At 39.3% G+C, this 17,433-nt stretch overlaps 2 protein-coding genes across 2 annotated transcripts; one reads left to right on the top strand and one right to left on the bottom strand.

The window, feature by feature from the left end:
* Nucleotides 1-18: 18 nt before the first annotated feature.
* On the top strand, nt 19-4,701 carry LOC128470042 (uncharacterized). Its single transcript, XM_053451871.1, has 4 exons — nt 19-51; nt 1,494-1,747; nt 2,508-3,035; nt 4,120-4,701. The coding sequence occupies exons 1-4, from the start codon at nt 36-38 to the stop codon at nt 4,639-4,641; spliced, it is 1,320 nt and encodes a 439-aa protein (XP_053307846.1). The 5' UTR covers nt 19-35; the 3' UTR covers nt 4,642-4,701.
* A 635-nt stretch (nt 4,702-5,336) lies between these two features.
* Nucleotides 5,337-10,503, bottom strand: RPL18 (ribosomal protein L18). The gene is made up of 7 exons (XM_053452671.1): nt 10,433-10,503; nt 9,178-9,264; nt 8,966-9,073; nt 8,125-8,223; nt 6,873-6,996; nt 6,190-6,259; nt 5,337-5,461 (listed from the first exon to the last, which is right to left on the bottom strand). Exons 1-7 carry the CDS (start codon nt 10,433-10,435, stop codon nt 5,386-5,388), a joined length of 567 nt encoding a protein of 188 aa, XP_053308646.1. The 5' UTR covers nt 10,436-10,503; the 3' UTR covers nt 5,337-5,385.
* Between the last annotated feature and the right edge of the window lie 6,930 nt (nt 10,504-17,433).

The following is a 17,433-nucleotide window of genomic DNA, read 5'->3' as shown; positions in this document are numbered from 1 at the left end:
CCACCAAGAACAAGGGACGGCTTTACAGCCAGCCGATGCAAACTGAAGCAGGTGACGTGTGATTTTATAATGTGTGTGTGTGTATATATATATATATCTATCTGTGGATATATAACGGGTAGATCTCCAACTGTTGTGGAAGTAAAATTCCCATTATTCTCAGGGGTTAAAGGGTTTTCAGCGTAAATGTGCAAACTTCCAGGGTCACGCAGTCTGGAGCATTGAAGATATAGTAATATCTATACCTTCTAAAAAGCATTTTTGTTTTATTATAATATATTATTAACCATATCATTGCCAACATTAGTGGACCACTGGAATCGAATCTCCGTGATAAACTATTACAGGGTTTAGAATTTGAAATCCTCTGTGGTCTCATGGTGTTTGGCACTGCAGGAAAGCGCTACCATTGAAATCTCACAGGAGCACTTTCTGCGCATGCACACAGTGGTCTCAACAGATCCCAGCCCACAGTGTTTTCCCGAGCCAGAACTAGTGCTGGCTGGCGATGAGTATATCGCGTGTAATAGAAACCTAAAAATGTTAAGGTGCCGCACATATCATATACATCAGAGAACACGTGAAGGCTGGAGTGTCTCTTTAACATCAAATATCATTTTTTTTAATATTAGAAGATTGAGGTTGCACTGGGCACCGTTCCTCTCCTTTGGCAGCGTTAACCCGTTACAGCCTGGGTTAGTGCCGACCTCTGGGGAATCCCGGCAGCTCCCATTATCTCACAGGTGATATTTATTCTATTGACACGCTAACAGGTTTCCACCGCCAAGTACTTAATAGATCCCACTTCCTATCTATTGTTAATAAATCACTAGATTGTGTTAGAATCCTTTTCATTAAATTTGTGATCGATTATCACGAAAGATACTTTTAATTAGTATTTGCTCATTTTGAGTAGTTATTTACATTATCCCAGTATAGGGTTTTATGGAACTTATTATTAAATGCTATTTTTGGCTTTACATATCTTTTATGAAGATCCCCACACCAAAAACAATGCTTACATTTTGACATTAAGATTGGCTTCGCATTTACTTGATCACATGTATGTTTAAAGCTCGGCAAAATAATTTGGCATCGGAGACCTCATGGAGGATTAATAGAAAGGAGGATGCAGAATAAGAGGTCCTTTTAAAAGCATTTTTGTGTCTATGGTGATATGTCTATTGGAAATTATTATTATTATTGTTTTATATAGCACCATCATTCTGTACAATGGGTAGACAGGACAAAAATGTGGTATATAACATAATTTGACTTACAGAAGTGAGGAGGGTATCTATATATAAATATATATCTATATAAATGAATAAGCACACTAAACTATTTAGTAAATTATTCCCCGATCTTTAGAAGCTTCACTGCAATCAAAAGGAACAAACATTACATTGTATTTTTTTTAATTTAGGAAATGCATCGTTTAATTTTTCTTTTTCTTGCTGTCTGAGCATTAATCAAATTTTCATCGTTAACAGAAGTTCAGTCTAGCATCGGAGACCTTGTGTTGGCAGCAGAGTTTATGGAGCAAGTGAATGAAGTAACACAACAAGGACATGACATCATTGATTGTGTTATACATGACCATGGAGATTACGGTGTGCCAGATGATCCTGAGTACTTAAAACAGATTGTAAAGGAGCTGAAAAGGACTTCATATCACCAGACCCAACTTCTCCTCTCACTGCAAGAATCGTTGGACAAAAAGCAGAAGGAATGCCAGGAGCTCCAGGTAACAGTTAACTCGCTAAAATACATACACTATATCAGGGGAGTTCAACCTGCGGCCCTCCAGCTGCTGCAAGACTACATCTCCCATAATGCCGAAGGGGACATACCAAGGCATATTGGACAACGCTATGCTTCCAACTTTGTGGGAACGGTTTGGAGAAGACCCTTTTCTACTCTAGCATGACCCCAGAGCACAAAGCAAGGTCCATAGACACGGTTGGATGAGTTTGGTGTGAAAGAAATTGACCGGCAGCAGAGAGCCCTGACCTCAAACACCTTTGGGTAGTAGTGGATTGCGAGCCTGACCTCACAAACGCTCTACTGGATGAATGGGCAAAATTTCCCACAGAAACACTCCAAAATCTTGTGGAAATAATAAAATAGATGAGATTAACATAACAGAGCATTTTACTGACCTACACGCAAACCTACAATTCTAATATAAAAGCATTCAACAGATGTGCAATTGTGTATGTGTTCTTATGTCATGATTGTATATTGTACTCATGGCCCTGTTCTAAATATTTATAAATGGCTTTTAATCAATTTCGGTGCTTTAAAACAAAATTACGTAAACTAGAGTTCCAAACACCATTTCAGGCAAAATAACTAAGGAGAGTGTCTGCTGTATCAGCCTAATACATACATAATATATGTACATCTTTATGAGCTAATATAAAGGAAAAACCTATTGGCTTTTAACGAGTCTCTTTCATTTTTATATATTCACCCATTCATTCTTTTCTTTTTTCAAAATGAAGGAGAAGTGGGAGAATGAACGGTGGATGCTGTTGGCTGACACGGGTCAACAGATCTCTCAGCTGGAGGCAGAGATTAAGAATTTACATTGTGAAAATGAAATATTGGAAAAGAAAAATAAAGACTTACAGGAGCAGTTGGCACAAAGTTCTGGGACGGTGCTTTATTTAGGCCAGCAGGTAAAGGATCGTGAAAACCAGAGGGAAGAAAAAAGCTTCAGCATGAGCAGCATAAAAAATGAAAGCAAGCTGGTACGGTTTTATACAGGTTTTGAAAGCTACGAGCAACTTGTTGATTTCCTCACCTTCCTTACTGCAGACCAAAAACTATGTGCTGGCAAAATCCGTAAGAGAACAGAAGTTGGACCTCAAAGTGCTCTCAACTTGGAGGATCAGCTGCTTCTTGTTCTCACCCGATTACGCCTAGGCTTATTGCTTCAAGACTTAGCCTTTCGATTCAGAGTATCAGAGTCTACGGTTTCTCGCTACTGGCTAAACTGGACAGAGCTTCTACATGCAAGACTTACCCAGGTAAGAATTCTACTTATTGCAATAAGATCAAAGTAACTCGGGTTTGCTAGTTACAAAGGAGCAAATTGTGTCAAGTATAGTGTTTCACACAAACTTGAAATTTATAGTTACTGTTACAAATCTCTATCCTATTACATTGACATTAAATTTTAGTGCAAATTATAATCTGCTAGAGAAATGGACGCAGAGGCCACTGCCCTACGAGATGCTCCGCATATAGGTATCACAAGGTCGTTGGGCAGCATTTAAAGAATAACTGTGTCCCTTTTTGATGAATGTGGGACAGAGCTAGTTTAAGAAACACAGCCTCACCAAAGAATGAATAATAAGCTTACCTGTTTTTACACGGATTGGCTAAGCAGCCTAACCAATCAGGTTGGAATATATTATAAAGTGCTATGTGCCAGCACTGGAGTGGACATCCACACACATGTACTGCAATCCAAGTATTTGGGGAACTGAGAAAGTGGCAAAGGCAAATCGGGAGGGAGTCTGCAGAATTCCAACAGTTATTTAGGGGAACTCGCATGCTTACCATTAAGCTCTCATATCCAGTTAAGTGTCTGATGTCCTTATAACGCACGTAAGTATGTTGTCATAGCTTGAGGTTGTTTTACTACAAAGTAAGTGTCAGATTTTACAGAGAGGCTGACAATAGTAAGATGCGGAACAAAATACAAAAACAGGGTAAGAGATGAAAAAACAAAGCCATGCATGGATGGGGGGGGCTTTAATAAACACCCTAGTTTAATGCATTAGTTCACTGTAGGATGACACTGCAGCCTGCACAAAGAGTAAGCAGAGTGGAATTACTGAGGATCTAGTAATGTCAAAGCGAAGACCACATGAAGTCTTCCCTTTTGCCTTGTGGTGGCCCGAAAACTAAGACAACACAAAGATGTAAATGTAACCCGTACATGGGAACGTCCCACAGCAGGCTACCCAGAGTTCCCAATTTGCTTTCACTTTTTACACGCTTAAATCTTTTAATTTCTCTAGATTGACACCCTTTGTTTCAGTCTGCGGTACGACTTATTCTCTATGTATATATACAGACTTAAATGCACTCCAATTTTGCTTTCAGATCCCCATTACGTACAGTTCTAGATACCTAGAACTTTTTGAGCCGAAAAGGACAGTGCAGCATCAAGGCCTTACCTGCACTATCATGGACTGTACAGACCTTTTCTTTGAGGTTCAAGCAAAAGACCGCGTAAGACCAGCTTCTTCCCATCCATGCAGAAATCATTACCTAAGACGTGGATATGCTATAGCGTCTCCCAATGGTTTTATTACTTTTGCATCTAGCTTGACTTTTGGAATAGCTACAAAGGTAATGGATGGACAACCACAAGACCTGGCTGGTGGAACACACCCTCCAATAAGGCTACCACCATTTATGCAAAATACACCAATTCAATTAACACACCAACAGCAGGAATGGAGTAGACGGGTTCTCAGCCTTCTAAGCCTCATTGACAAAGTTTTAAACTTCCGCTTTCTAAAGTTTGTGTACCCCCAGAGCATGGAAGCGCAAGTTGATAGAGCATGGACAATTTGTTGTTACTTGGCATGCCTTTTGCATGAGCCGATGGGATTATCCTAAATCTAGACAAGAATGTTGCTTTCTGCAGTCCTACACGTTTTTGCTAAATACATTTTTCTTCTTCTAAAGAATACACACAATTACAATTCCAAGTACTTTCAAATCTGAAAGCCGCAAAATATTCAGGTGACAACCGTGTTCACGTGAAGAATTTGCAACAACGGTCTCTCTTACCATAGTACAGCCAGCTCATTTTTTTTCTGCATAACTTTTTGGCTTTCATAAGCTTCAAAGCTTCACCTCACAATTTCATATGAAGCATGCCAGCTGAGTCTATAAACACATATGTGGCAGCTGGCAGCCTCTTACTGGTTGCTAGGGCATATAGTATAGATCGCCTCATTAACAGGACACCAACACTCCTTACAGACAGTTTAGCTTTCGAGTGTTATGCTTGGAAGGCATGTTTATCTGACTGGGGATACTACATAGCTGGGATGTACTTTTAGTGAATTTAATTCATGGGACAACACGGACCCGAATAAAGGAAGAATTGTTCTTACGTTTATGCAGTAATTCATTCTCATTTCTGTAAGAAGAGCCGGTGTGTTTTTTCAGACCTAAAAACTACCAGAAAAGTTTATCCCTTTGAATAAACCAGGTACACATATGCCCAATAAAAGACGGAGAACTAAAATGCACAAAAATAAAATTACGGTAGGTTAAGGTGAAATGAATTAAGACTTGAAACCCAGTTGAAGACTTGAATTTGTTTTTATTGTGTACAAAGCATAGACAAAAACTCTAGTTCTTGTATCCTCTGCTGGCTCTGCGTCCTCTGGCACGCTCAAATTTTCTGCCCTTGGAGCGAATGTAGGGCCTAAAAATGAAAGTTTGTTTAATATTGACAGTGATAGTCTTCAAAACAGAACTATAAATCGCACCTAATGAGAGCAAAGGCTTATTTGTCTCAGACCCTAACAGGAATTGGATCCATGCTTTCATGTTAACGACCCGAGTTGGTTTATAAAATCAGTATACAATATCATACAACTATGTTATTCATTTTTTTGCTGAAAATGTTTTCCAGAACACTCCCATCCTTTCTGAATATTTGACATCTGTAGCTAGCGCAAGCAAGCACAATACAAGGTATGTGTAAAAGCTATGGAAAGATCACAAAAGATACTTAAAATAAGCACTTGTTGTAAAGTCACCTTGACAGATCTTTTGCATAGCTGCAAAAAGTAAAACAGGCATTTCTTCATAATCCCAAAAAATAACCACATCTGTGGCTAATTATGAACAAAGCTGTAATTTTACCAAGATGGAGAATTGTTTGTAAGAAACAGACAAAAAGATTGATGTAGTCCCCTTTGATCGCTGTATCCCATTTACAAATATTTTACTACTATTGCAGGAGGTTTGGACTATTAGTGTCCCAGCAATTTGAGTACGTTTATATCTGCCTGATCCACTAAAGTCAGCATGCATCACTTTTACTTTCCGAGGGGACCAACATGTCTCCTCAGTTATTTGGTCACCGACAGTCACGGGCCCGGTCGCACTGCAAGCGAAAATGTTTACCCCAACATCTAGCCAACTTACTTGGTATGACTGTGGGGAGTACCGGGTGCCTTGCCAAAGTGTCTGTACACCTCACGTGCCTTACGTGGTCCTAAATGGAAATATTAAAAAAGTGCACGTGTAAGATATAGCTTCTTGGGCCAATTGCCACAAATACAATAATTTACATGTTTTAAACCAAGATCTACTAAAGGACTAAACACGCAAGCCTTGAATCCTATCTGCTGCCAGCATCACACATTCTGATTCAATAGATTTAGATCCATCAAGAATACACACAAACATAATGTATCGCTGAAAGCTCAAACCCCCCCTCCCCCCAAAATTTAGTTAGGTAAGCTGTCAACAAAAGCTTATGTAATTTAACCTACACAGAACAGAGAAGGGTTGGTTTCCTAAAGTATATTTGCTTGGACAAAACCTGTAAATTCCTTCTTTAGTATAAGTGACTGTTTTGTAGATCTATGATCTATGTTAGTCTAGATTCTAAAATCTAGCATAACGGTGATGGTTTTCACCCATATCCAGTGCATTTCAATAACCTCTACAATTTGATGCCAATTGTTTAAAAATCAACTACGATCTTGATAGCCTATTGAGAAATATGCTTTGCAAAATGCAGAATCAATTGTTGAGTAAAACATGCAAACGGTGACCCAAACCACAATTTGTAACTTTTATATGCAATCCAATGGGATAGTCACCTGATAAGAGAACTGTGTTCTGGCCTTTGGGGGCAGCAAGAGCCAGCTGATCAAATGTCATGATCTGTCCTCCAGACTTCAGAATGCGGTCGCGTGCACCACCAGTCACTTTAAGTGCGCAAACCTGTAGCGAAACGGAAAGCTCTCACTTTGTAGAATTGCAAAATTATAATAAAGAATGCCTGCAAAACAGTAACTGAATTCTCCTCAGACACAAGATTAGCAAGTCAAGGCTTCTGGTAACACCTCAGATCTTTCCTGTGGGGTTATAAGGCAATTTTAAGACTGGCCTGTAGGCTGCTTTTTCACGATCAAGGTCTACTTGAAAACAAGGCTACTTCCACATAAACAAATTTGGTTGCCTCAGTGCTCTTTGAAAACTTAATGAAACAAAATATAATGGTTGTGTTCACAGAACTAGTTAATCTATTCGAACTAGCTGCAGCTTGATTTGCATCGTTATAAGGGGTGTGTGAGTAATATATATAAATAATACAACAGCACCTCCTTTAATGATAAACTTTAAAGCAATAAGTAAATGCACACTTAATACATATAGTTACACTATGGCAAAAGCAGCATATTCTGTTCCCCACTATTACAAAGATAACCAGAGTTAGTCAGTCTCAAGGATTTAGTAACTTATAAGGGTTTATGCACTGCCTGAAAATGGACCTGAAGATGATTGCTTCCATAATGTTCACCTTAACCCCTTAAGGACAATGGGCGGTGCCTAAACCCATCAAAAACAATGCATTTTGAGCCCGTACATGTACGGGCTTTGTCATTAAGGGGTTAAGCAGGTTTCTAATACATGATATAGTTTGTTTGTAAACACCAAAATGTTACGTTCAATAAATGAGCGCACATTTGTAGGGCATAGGAAAAGCTCTTAGTTAACTAAATACAATTTAAATGAGAAAACTAGGGATTCACAGCAGAACTAGCAACTCCTAAGCAGGATTTATAAATATATTATATTTTCCCATCGATTCCAGGATATGTGGCATCTACAGTCTGCGTATGGTGCCACTGTGTACTGTTATCATCCACCACTGCCATCAACAGCAGGCACTCAGATCTTAGATCATTGGCTTAACTGTGGAAATGCCATCTGATAAAGGCACCAGTAAGATCGTAAAAACTTAAGATCAGCTCTTAAAACTCCAAAAAACTTTCATAAAACAAAGCAGAGTACATATTCCCGAGTAGTTTTCAGGAAAAAGAAATGCTACAGTAAATGTTTGTTTACCTTAAGCTTTGGGATTTCTTGGATCCTGACATCATCTGTGATGCATCCCACCACCACTGCAATTTTGTTTTCACGTCCAGGCGTCTTCATTTTACGCATCTTTCAAGTTAGAAAAGGTTCAGTTAGAAACATACATCCATGAGCTTGATGTTTAGTTAGACTTCATAGAGCAACATCAGACTCTATAGCACCATTTACAGTAAGAGAAAAATACACAAAGGGACAGCGTCCTGCCCTAAACTGCCTGAATACACATGACGTTTATATGAGGACTGACACATACTGGTAAGGTAGTAGAGGACCCTGCTTTTTTAATTCCTATCTATTTGGTCCCATCTTAAGGTAGACCTGACACTTACATAGCAGTGTTTCACCTGCACATTTACTGGCACAACAAACAGTGGTAGCTACATTTACTAAAGTTAGAGGGACTTTCTTAAACAAAACTGTTTCCTGTTGTACACTACAAATAGCAAAACACAAGTTGCTTTAATCAGGCACATTAACCCCTTAAGGACAATGGGGCAGTCCCTAAACCCATAGAAAACAATGCATTTTGAGCCCGTGCATGTTCGGGCTTTGCCATTAAGGGGTTAACCTCAGTACCGTCTCAGCTGTGCTTTTTGTATACTGCTTATACAATAAACATGTTATTAACTTGACATGACAATTTATAATAAAACAGAGCATCCATTAAGAGGGCAGACCCGAGGCACCAAAAAGCAAACAGTGTTCGTTCAGTTGCCTTTGAGATGTTTCACTGTACACCTCCCGGCAGCCAGTCCCATCCACTACATTCTCCACCGCCAAGATTGAATCTGGAAAAAATGAATTTACTTACCAAGCGGGACACGGAGAGCGGTGGCCTATTTGTGCGGCTCATGAAGAGACGTCTTAGGACAACTTTGTTGAAGTTGGAGTTGGTACGACGGGCCAAGAAACGGTAAAGCTGAAAAGTACGTTAAGAGTTAAGCATAAATTTCAAAGTGCAGAAATTGGGGAAAAGACATGTTGGTTATTACCCAAAACCCCTAGGCACTCTAGGCTGCTTACCTTAACCAGAAGCCTCAGATAGATATCCTGGCTTTTGGGCTCCTTTCGCCGCACCTTGCGGTCCTTGTTGTGGCGGATATCTACTCCCTGCAATAAAACAACAAAAAGACTGTTGCATTATAGGTTTCTGTTAAAACAACAGGAATAAAAAAATAAACATTGCCACAATGGTTACAGAAAGACAAAATATGTGATAACATGCAGTGTGCCATCACATTACCTTCCCAGGTGAGGAACATGGCTTAAAGCGCTATAGATATGTTGCACAAATAAAAGGTTATCAATTGTCTGTATCCTCCTCAAAGTAATCAAAGGTGGGCCACATAACCCATTTAACAACTAAAAATGAAATTCTTGGGCAAAATGCAGTTGGGATCAAGAGTAATGGAACTCCAGTCTAAGAAATATATGCAATCTAGGAGATGCTGACCACACATCAATGATTTAATGTCTGAAGCATGTTCCTGATCAGCAGGACTTCCATTAGCCTGACAGAATTTGACGTCACGACAAAATGTTCACCTATATATTATACGAGCTTCAGAGAGATCCTACAGACAGACATGTGCCAATGAAGATAATGCCCACTCAAGGTTTGCAGGAGGCCAGACTGTCTCAACTTCCCATGAACAGATTCCACCAGGCGCCAAACTACAGCCAGCACAAGACACCTTACACAAATAACGCTTCATGCCAAAAAATACACTTCACTTTTTAGTAAATATGAAGCTCTTATGCACAGGCTTAACCCTTGCCAGAGTGACTCCTTGAATACCATTCATGCGTTTGGCTCACAACAACAGACAAACACTAGGCCATAACAACTAATCAACGGATTCCACTATAATAAAGTTACTTTTACCAGAACACCACAGAAGACATCCTCACGATAAAATACAGCCCTCCGGAGTCACTGCATAATACAGCATCCGAACACCGGGCATGAAGTCTGTCCATCTGCGATAAAACTTTTAACGCAAAAGACAGCATTCCCTTTTTTAGCAAATAACCGCCCAAACACTAAAAACTAACAGCCTAATCAACTGAGAGAAATACCCGGATGAGAGCGATCAGGCCCCACAGCACACAGGAAGAGATACATGTTCTTTTATTAAAGTATCCGATGTTTCAGCCACAATACCCTCCCAGCAAGACGGCCTATAGTGAGCAGATGCCAAGCGTCGCTTAATAATCAAACGTTAGGAAGGGGATTTGCGAGATGGAAAAGGATTAAAATAAACACGAAGCTTCTCACCATGATGGCGGCTGTAGCAGCAGCGGCTTCTCGGGGAGGAAAGGAAGGAGGAGGGGTATTCGCGTTGGCTTATGGGAGCGCACGGGAACAGGAAGTTGTGTTGGAAAGGAACTAGACGCTCTAGCCTCTGCCCTCAGTGGTGTGTGGCGGACTTGTGGAAAGTTAAACGTATGTGAAGTGAAGGCAAAAGGCGGGCTGAGGATAATGGGAGTGTTATAGCTTACCCACACAATACATAGGGTGTCTTCTCTAGGGATTGTTCGTTAAAAGGGTAGGTTTGTGGCATACACTTCAGGAGCTTTTTATTATTATTAATAATAATTATTATTATTAATAATAATAATAATTATTATTATGATTATTGTGCATTGGCATCATAAGGCCTTAGCCCCAAGCTGTCAACGTTTCACATTTAGGTTCAGAACTTAAGGCTGGTCCACAGCGTCCTATCTGTTGGCAGTTATCAAGAGAGTTGCCATTGAAATTCTCCAGTTTCATGAAACATGAATGGCTAGTCAAACTTCAACTTGGCATGTGGCAAGCTGGATGCTTAGTGGTGTGCTGCTCCGTCAGTTGGGCACTCTAAAGACTCTACCCCACGATAAACAGACACTTAATGCAGCACCACTAATGAAGAAAGCCTATTGAAATAGTTTATTGTACATTATTTAGGTGAAAGAAAAAACACACCCTCAGGAGAAGCTGCTGTTCCAGAGCTGCATATTATAGCCTATGGCAGCAGCCCCTCCACATGTGCCTAACTGCCCCTGCCACCACACCGTGCAGTCCCATGGTGTTGTGCGTCCTTAATAGGCATAGTGACATTTACTCAGCAGCAAGGATAGAGGGGGCAGCTGAGGGTGCTTCTCTGGGGTTAACACTCAAAATGAATACATCACTGAGCGTACCTTACCCTCTGTCCGCTTTCTAAAACAGTTTTGGCTTCTGAAAGCACTCGATTACTGCTAGGAATGTGCACAGAGGGGGTCTTATTAGACCCGCTGAAACTGTTGCGCAAGTTAGCACTTCAGCTGGTTGAATAGAAGGTGTGCGTACATTGGCAACAGGAGATGTGTTCAGCCAAATAATCAGCCCTGCAAGGCTGGGAGCTGGTGAGGGGTTCTGACAAATTTGTAAGAGGAGAAGTGGAGTAGTGAAGAAACAAACTATGATAGATAAAAAAGACGCACTTACCAAAACAGCTGGAATATTTAATCTGTCGTCCCATAAATTGACTTTTGGGCAAATTGCAGTCCTAAAAAAGGGTCTCAAATTCGCACCCACCCAACAATTAGATACATTTTAAACATACATTAATCCAAATAACTTTACAAGTTCTCAATATATTTCCATTACTTAATGTTTACTGAAATAACTTGATTATTTGTTTCTTTATTTCTACCTATGTATTGATTTGTTTGCATTTATGTATCAAATGTTTGTCCTTTTGTATCTACCGGTAACATTGTAAAAAACATGATATCCGATGGATTAATGTATTTAGATGGTTTGATTTTTGTTTTCTAGATGCATTTGTGACTTTTTTTGTACAATAGTAGTATATTGCTTACTCTGATGGGCACCAGTAAGTACTGAGGAAGTGCATTAGTGCACACAAAGTGCTTTAGGCAGTCACCTTGCTGAGTGCCGGAATATGTTTTTTTTATTGAAGCTCCAAGTTTCAGTGGCTCTGCTGTAAAAAGGAAAAAAAAAAGGAAAGGTGCTCCAAGTGCCAAAATGTACCACATAGCCACACTGTACACCAGGTCCCTTTCTTCTTCACCTCAGGGACCGCACTTCCAGAATGTCTGCAGATGGGCTGAATTTTCAGAAATCTTCAAAGAAGGGAAGGGACTCATAAGAGGGGACCCAGCTCCACCAAAATGCCAAAGCTCTGGTTTCATGTTTCTGTGCTCGTATTATAAAAAATCACACTTACAAAAATAATAAACACATGCACAGTGCAAAAAATAGTGCAAATTGTCTATAAATACAGAAGCTGAAGCCCCAGCCGTTTAAGCTGGCATGATAAGACTTACATGCACCACACACCAGCCTAGGCATGTTTCTCAAACTAGTGGTATGTCTTCATTTTCATATTTGTTGTTTAACTTTCTCTTTGTATAGTTTTAAGGCACATTTTTAAATGTTATGCTACATATAGACTGATTGTTTTCATTGTGTAGCCAACACCGCTGGAACTTTTGTATACAGCTGTTATGTGTAGCACGTAATTTTGCAGCTCTTAATAAATTGTAAAACTATCTTTTTTTTACATTAGTATACATAGGTGACAACATCATGGAAACCGTCCATGCATATCCACAATATATAAGCAGGCAAGCAGTACAAACATCCATCTATGTATCAGTTTCAATTTTCCCAAATTCTGCAGACAACCCTACATTTCTTTCTAGATCTAGTCTTAAATACTCCAGTACCTGTCATCTCTAGAACATGCCTAATTTTGTAACATGATGCACATAAAATGTCTATATGAACTACAACACAGACACCTACTAGCGACATAGATCCTCTCTAATACTGTGCTTATAATTTTGGTATCTAACTTTTGTGACTTTTGAACCACCTCCTAATCTCAAGCTGCTGTAAATGAATATTATTACTCCTCCTCTAACCTACATGATGGTCCCACCAGACACCAACTGAATAGGGAAAACCTAAATTTTGAGCAATAAATAGTTATTTTGCTTTTTTGGGGAAGGTGTGGCAGAGAAACACACAACACATCTACGGTATTTATGCAATTATTTACAGTACAATAAATTAATATTCTACTAATAATATCCTACTAATAACAAGAAACATAATCATACTATTGATATGTTAACATCAGACTGCTACTAAAAAGGAAATAACAACTGTGGATTTAAAGCAGCACCATACTATTTATCCTTACTGCCTGTTAGTATTTGTGAGTCTGAGAAGGGGACTGTGTGCTGATCAGTTCTGTTCTGTTGGGCTCCTATGTGTGGGATGTCCTGCCGGGCTTACTGGATTGGCATTTGGATGTCCTCCAATCAGAGTCCTTCAAAGTTACCCCTTAAGAATTGTATCACAGCTGGGGCCTTGTATGCGGAGATCAGGGACTGCTGGACATCCTTGTGGCTTAGTCCTGCCTGGACATCCCCCATAGGCAGCCTCTACTGTTCATGCTTCGGGAGAGTCAGTGTTATACCAGGTTCTTGTTGTGAACATACGATTTCCAACTACCAATATCCTGGTTCTTGTTGTCATTGTAACCATTGGTAACTGTCAGTGTCCAGGTGCTGGTTTACTAGTACAGGTTGGAACGGAGGGCAATTTCTTTACACGTAAACATTCTTGTTTAGGTCTGCAAGGCATTGTTCTAGCGCACATTGCTAGCAACCTTTAACCGTTTCAAGGCAGGGATTTTTTTCCATGTTGGCACTAAATGACCAGAACAGTTTGTGTTTTTGCTATGTCTTTATTCAACTGTGATTGCCCGCTAACTCATTCAGTGCACCCACACACATTATATATATTTTTTTCAGAACGAGTAGGGCTTTCTTTTGAATAAATAATTATATATATATATATATATATCATTTAGTATGAAAAATTTCTAAAAATGTGGGGAAATTAGGAAACAAAAGAAAACGTATAAATACTATATATAACCAGTGCAAATGGAAAAAAAAGAACAAAAGTGTATTTAGGCATTTGTCTTGTTTTTGGAAACACCTCATATGCCTGGTATTTTCATTTATTTTGGCACTTACGGGGTTAAATATGAATGATGCGCATCACTTTTTCTAAACAACACTTTTTAAAATTGTGGTATGCTGGGAGTTGCGCCACAATAGCGGCCAGAAAAATAAAAATCCTGTGGGAGTAATGAAAGGGCTCGTGGGGGCTCCTTTTTGCTGTTGCTGGTCTACCTGGGCTTCAGCATCAGCGGCAGCAGTGCCCCGTACAAAGCCAGTATTAACCCCTAAAATGCGGTATTAAAGGGGTTAACGCTGCACTGACGCTCTCATGGAGCGATCAGGCAGCAGGAGAATGCTCTGGCAGGTCCCCAAGCAGGGACTCCAAGTCTGGCAATTCCTATATAATTTTGGTAATCCTTAATAAGCAATATAGCCAAGAAAATTTACATAGGCCTTGTCAGACTTGGGGTACCTCGACGTAATGTCGAGCTAAGCAAAATATGGCCATATAGCGTGACTTAATCCACAATTTGCAAATTCAGTACATCTGTTCTGTACTCCACAATTATCTGTAGGGCTGAAACAACTAATCGATAAAATCGATAATGGAAATCGCTGTCGGAAAATCCTGATGATCATAAGTAGTAAAACAGCAATGCACCTTACCTACATCATCCTCCAATAACACATCAGCTGGAAGTCCATCCTTTACTTCCACAATTGTCTATTTCCCCTTCTCTCCAGTGTAATGCAATTTCTAGTATATATATATATATATATATATATATATATATATATACTCTAGATTGTAAGCTCGTTTGAACAGGGCCCTCCTCACCTGTTGTTTCTGTAAGCCCATTATACAGTGATACGGAATTCGATGGCGCTATATAAAACAATAAATATATATATATCTACTGTAATTGTGTTAAACGATTTTGGTGGTCCTTCGGGTGGAGTTCAACTGTGATTAACAGTTCCAGTGCATGTCATGGGGCAACTGACTTGGAAATGTCTTGGTTGTGAAAAAACAGCCTCTCAAACTTTTTGATCACTGGCCATGTGCAGGCTTCCAAAAAATCTCTGCACTATTCGGTCTGGATTGCTGCCATATGAGTTATTTTGAGGAAGCACTGTAATTTCTATAAGCTTGTCCTTCAGATGAGCAGCTTCTTCTCCAGTAGTTGGTTCCCTTTTTAAAACCCATTCACACACATTAGCAGCTCCAGAACTTGTTCTAAGACTAACAATTGTCTTAATTCCTCTTTGCTTGTTACTAAACTTCCTTTAGTTCTGCAGTCTAAGGCCTGTAAACGTATACTAGCAAATTCCTGATAAAATTTAGTAAATTAATCATCAATATAGCCTTTCGTTTCATCAAAGGTGTCAGTTTTTGAATTTATTCTAAGTGAATGACCCCAACAACATTAGCTTTCTTTTGGTTGGCTTCTTTATCTAGAGGGTGCACAATCATCCTCATCAAGTCCATCTTGTTGGCTGGTGTTAGACCTTCTTCCACCACACTTATTCCCTGTTGACATATCTGTGCAGCTCTATCTCTGCCAGGAGTATTGTTGTCCCACACCATCTCCTCTGGATCAGCGCTTCCATCTCCACCATGAATAGTACAATCCATTGGAGTTAATTTCCCTACCAACTCAGTTTTTCTTATCCCACTGGGATTTGCAGCATTGCCACAGTTACATTTTCATACTGCTCCATGGATAGTGTTATCCCACCTATGTGACATTTTGATAAACGTTTAATAGCTATTGTGTAACAATTTTAATTAATGACACATTGTTACATGGAGCTTAAGTACGGTACATTTATTTCATATATCGATGTAGCAGTTCTTTAAAACGTGATCCAATGTTTCCCCGCTCAATCTCTGTTAATCCTTTAAATGAAATACAGGAGATAACCCGTTCAAAAGAAACTAAAAGTTCCGTTGGATATTATGCTTCAGATTCGTGAAGCTATAAAGTCAATTAAGACCCAGAAAGTCAGAGTTAAACTAAAAAACAATCACAGAAACAAATATGTAAAAGGTTTCAAGCATTTTAGAATCCAGTATCACCTACATAGCTGTCAAACTCCTTAGTGGGAGCACAAGCATACCCCACGTTACCATACACAATGAGGTCCGGAGCATGTATGTAAAATTTAAATTGTACGGCACTGCAATTTTCAGGTCATTTCCACCACAAAACGCGAAACGCTCAAAAGACACACAAAAATCAGACGCTGTCACATGTCTGTTCTTGCGAAGCGAGCGTACGTAAACGGGAATGGTTGCGCTGTTACTATGTCCTTAAAGCGGGGTATGCCTGTAATGCTGTGTGTTTGGGAGTCGGTGTGATAGTTTTGGATATACTGAAAACATATCTTCATGGAAGCTGAAATCTGTGTCAAGGCCAGTACTGTCTACTCAACTTCCTGTCCTGAAGGTCTCTCTCTTTATTCTGCCAATCGTTAACAAAAGGTAAGTGATAACATAATGGGAGGAACATTCAGCATTTCCTGACAAATGTTAAAGTACCTTTCCCTGTACGGTTTTCAATTTGTATCTAAGCAGTCGGAAGGGTTTATTTCTCAGAGTTTTATGAATAAAACAAGCAAACAAAAACACAAAAAGTGCTTTTTTCCCCCCTCTACTGGGGGATTAGAAAACTACAATAACTGGACAGGCTACAATATAAAGAAATTACCCAAAGTGGTTGATCACCTATATTTATAATAACTAAGTATAATGAAATAGAAGAAATACTTGAATTAAAATTGTATCACAACTATTTTAGGTTTTTGCGTTTTTTTTTTCTTCCTTTCTCAAGCAGACAAGGGCCCCAAATGTCTATGGTGAGTGACACTGAAAAGTTCAAATAAAGGTGTTCATATTTTTGTTTATTAATTAGTGACACTTTAAAACCCCATTCTTACTTAAATTTTGAGGGGGCGCAAAAATGTGCAAAGTTTCTCAAGCCACACAGGGGTCACAAACATGTAATTAAGTGTTTTTTGTCTGCACAACAAAATTGTCTAGGCATTTTCTGACAGTGACTCATTCATTCTTGGAATGAAAAGCTAAAAAAAACAAACATCCTTTTTTCAATACTTAGAACACGTTGTTTGCATTACCCTAAACTGCAATAGATTATCTTTTTTCAATTACTCCATATTTGTATTATGAAATTGCCAAATTTGCAAAAAAACATAAAATAGTGACTGTTTAAATATTTGCAGGAGCTATTATACGTAGCCAGGCCAAGCATTTCCCTCATTAAAAAACTAAGGAAACAGGTGTTTCCA

Source organism: Spea bombifrons, chromosome 12 (assembly GCF_027358695.1).
Source record: "Spea bombifrons isolate aSpeBom1 chromosome 12, aSpeBom1.2.pri, whole genome shotgun sequence".
NCBI lineage: Eukaryota > Metazoa > Chordata > Amphibia > Anura > Pelobatidae > Spea > Spea bombifrons.
This window is presented reverse-complemented; position numbering and strand designations above follow the sequence as displayed.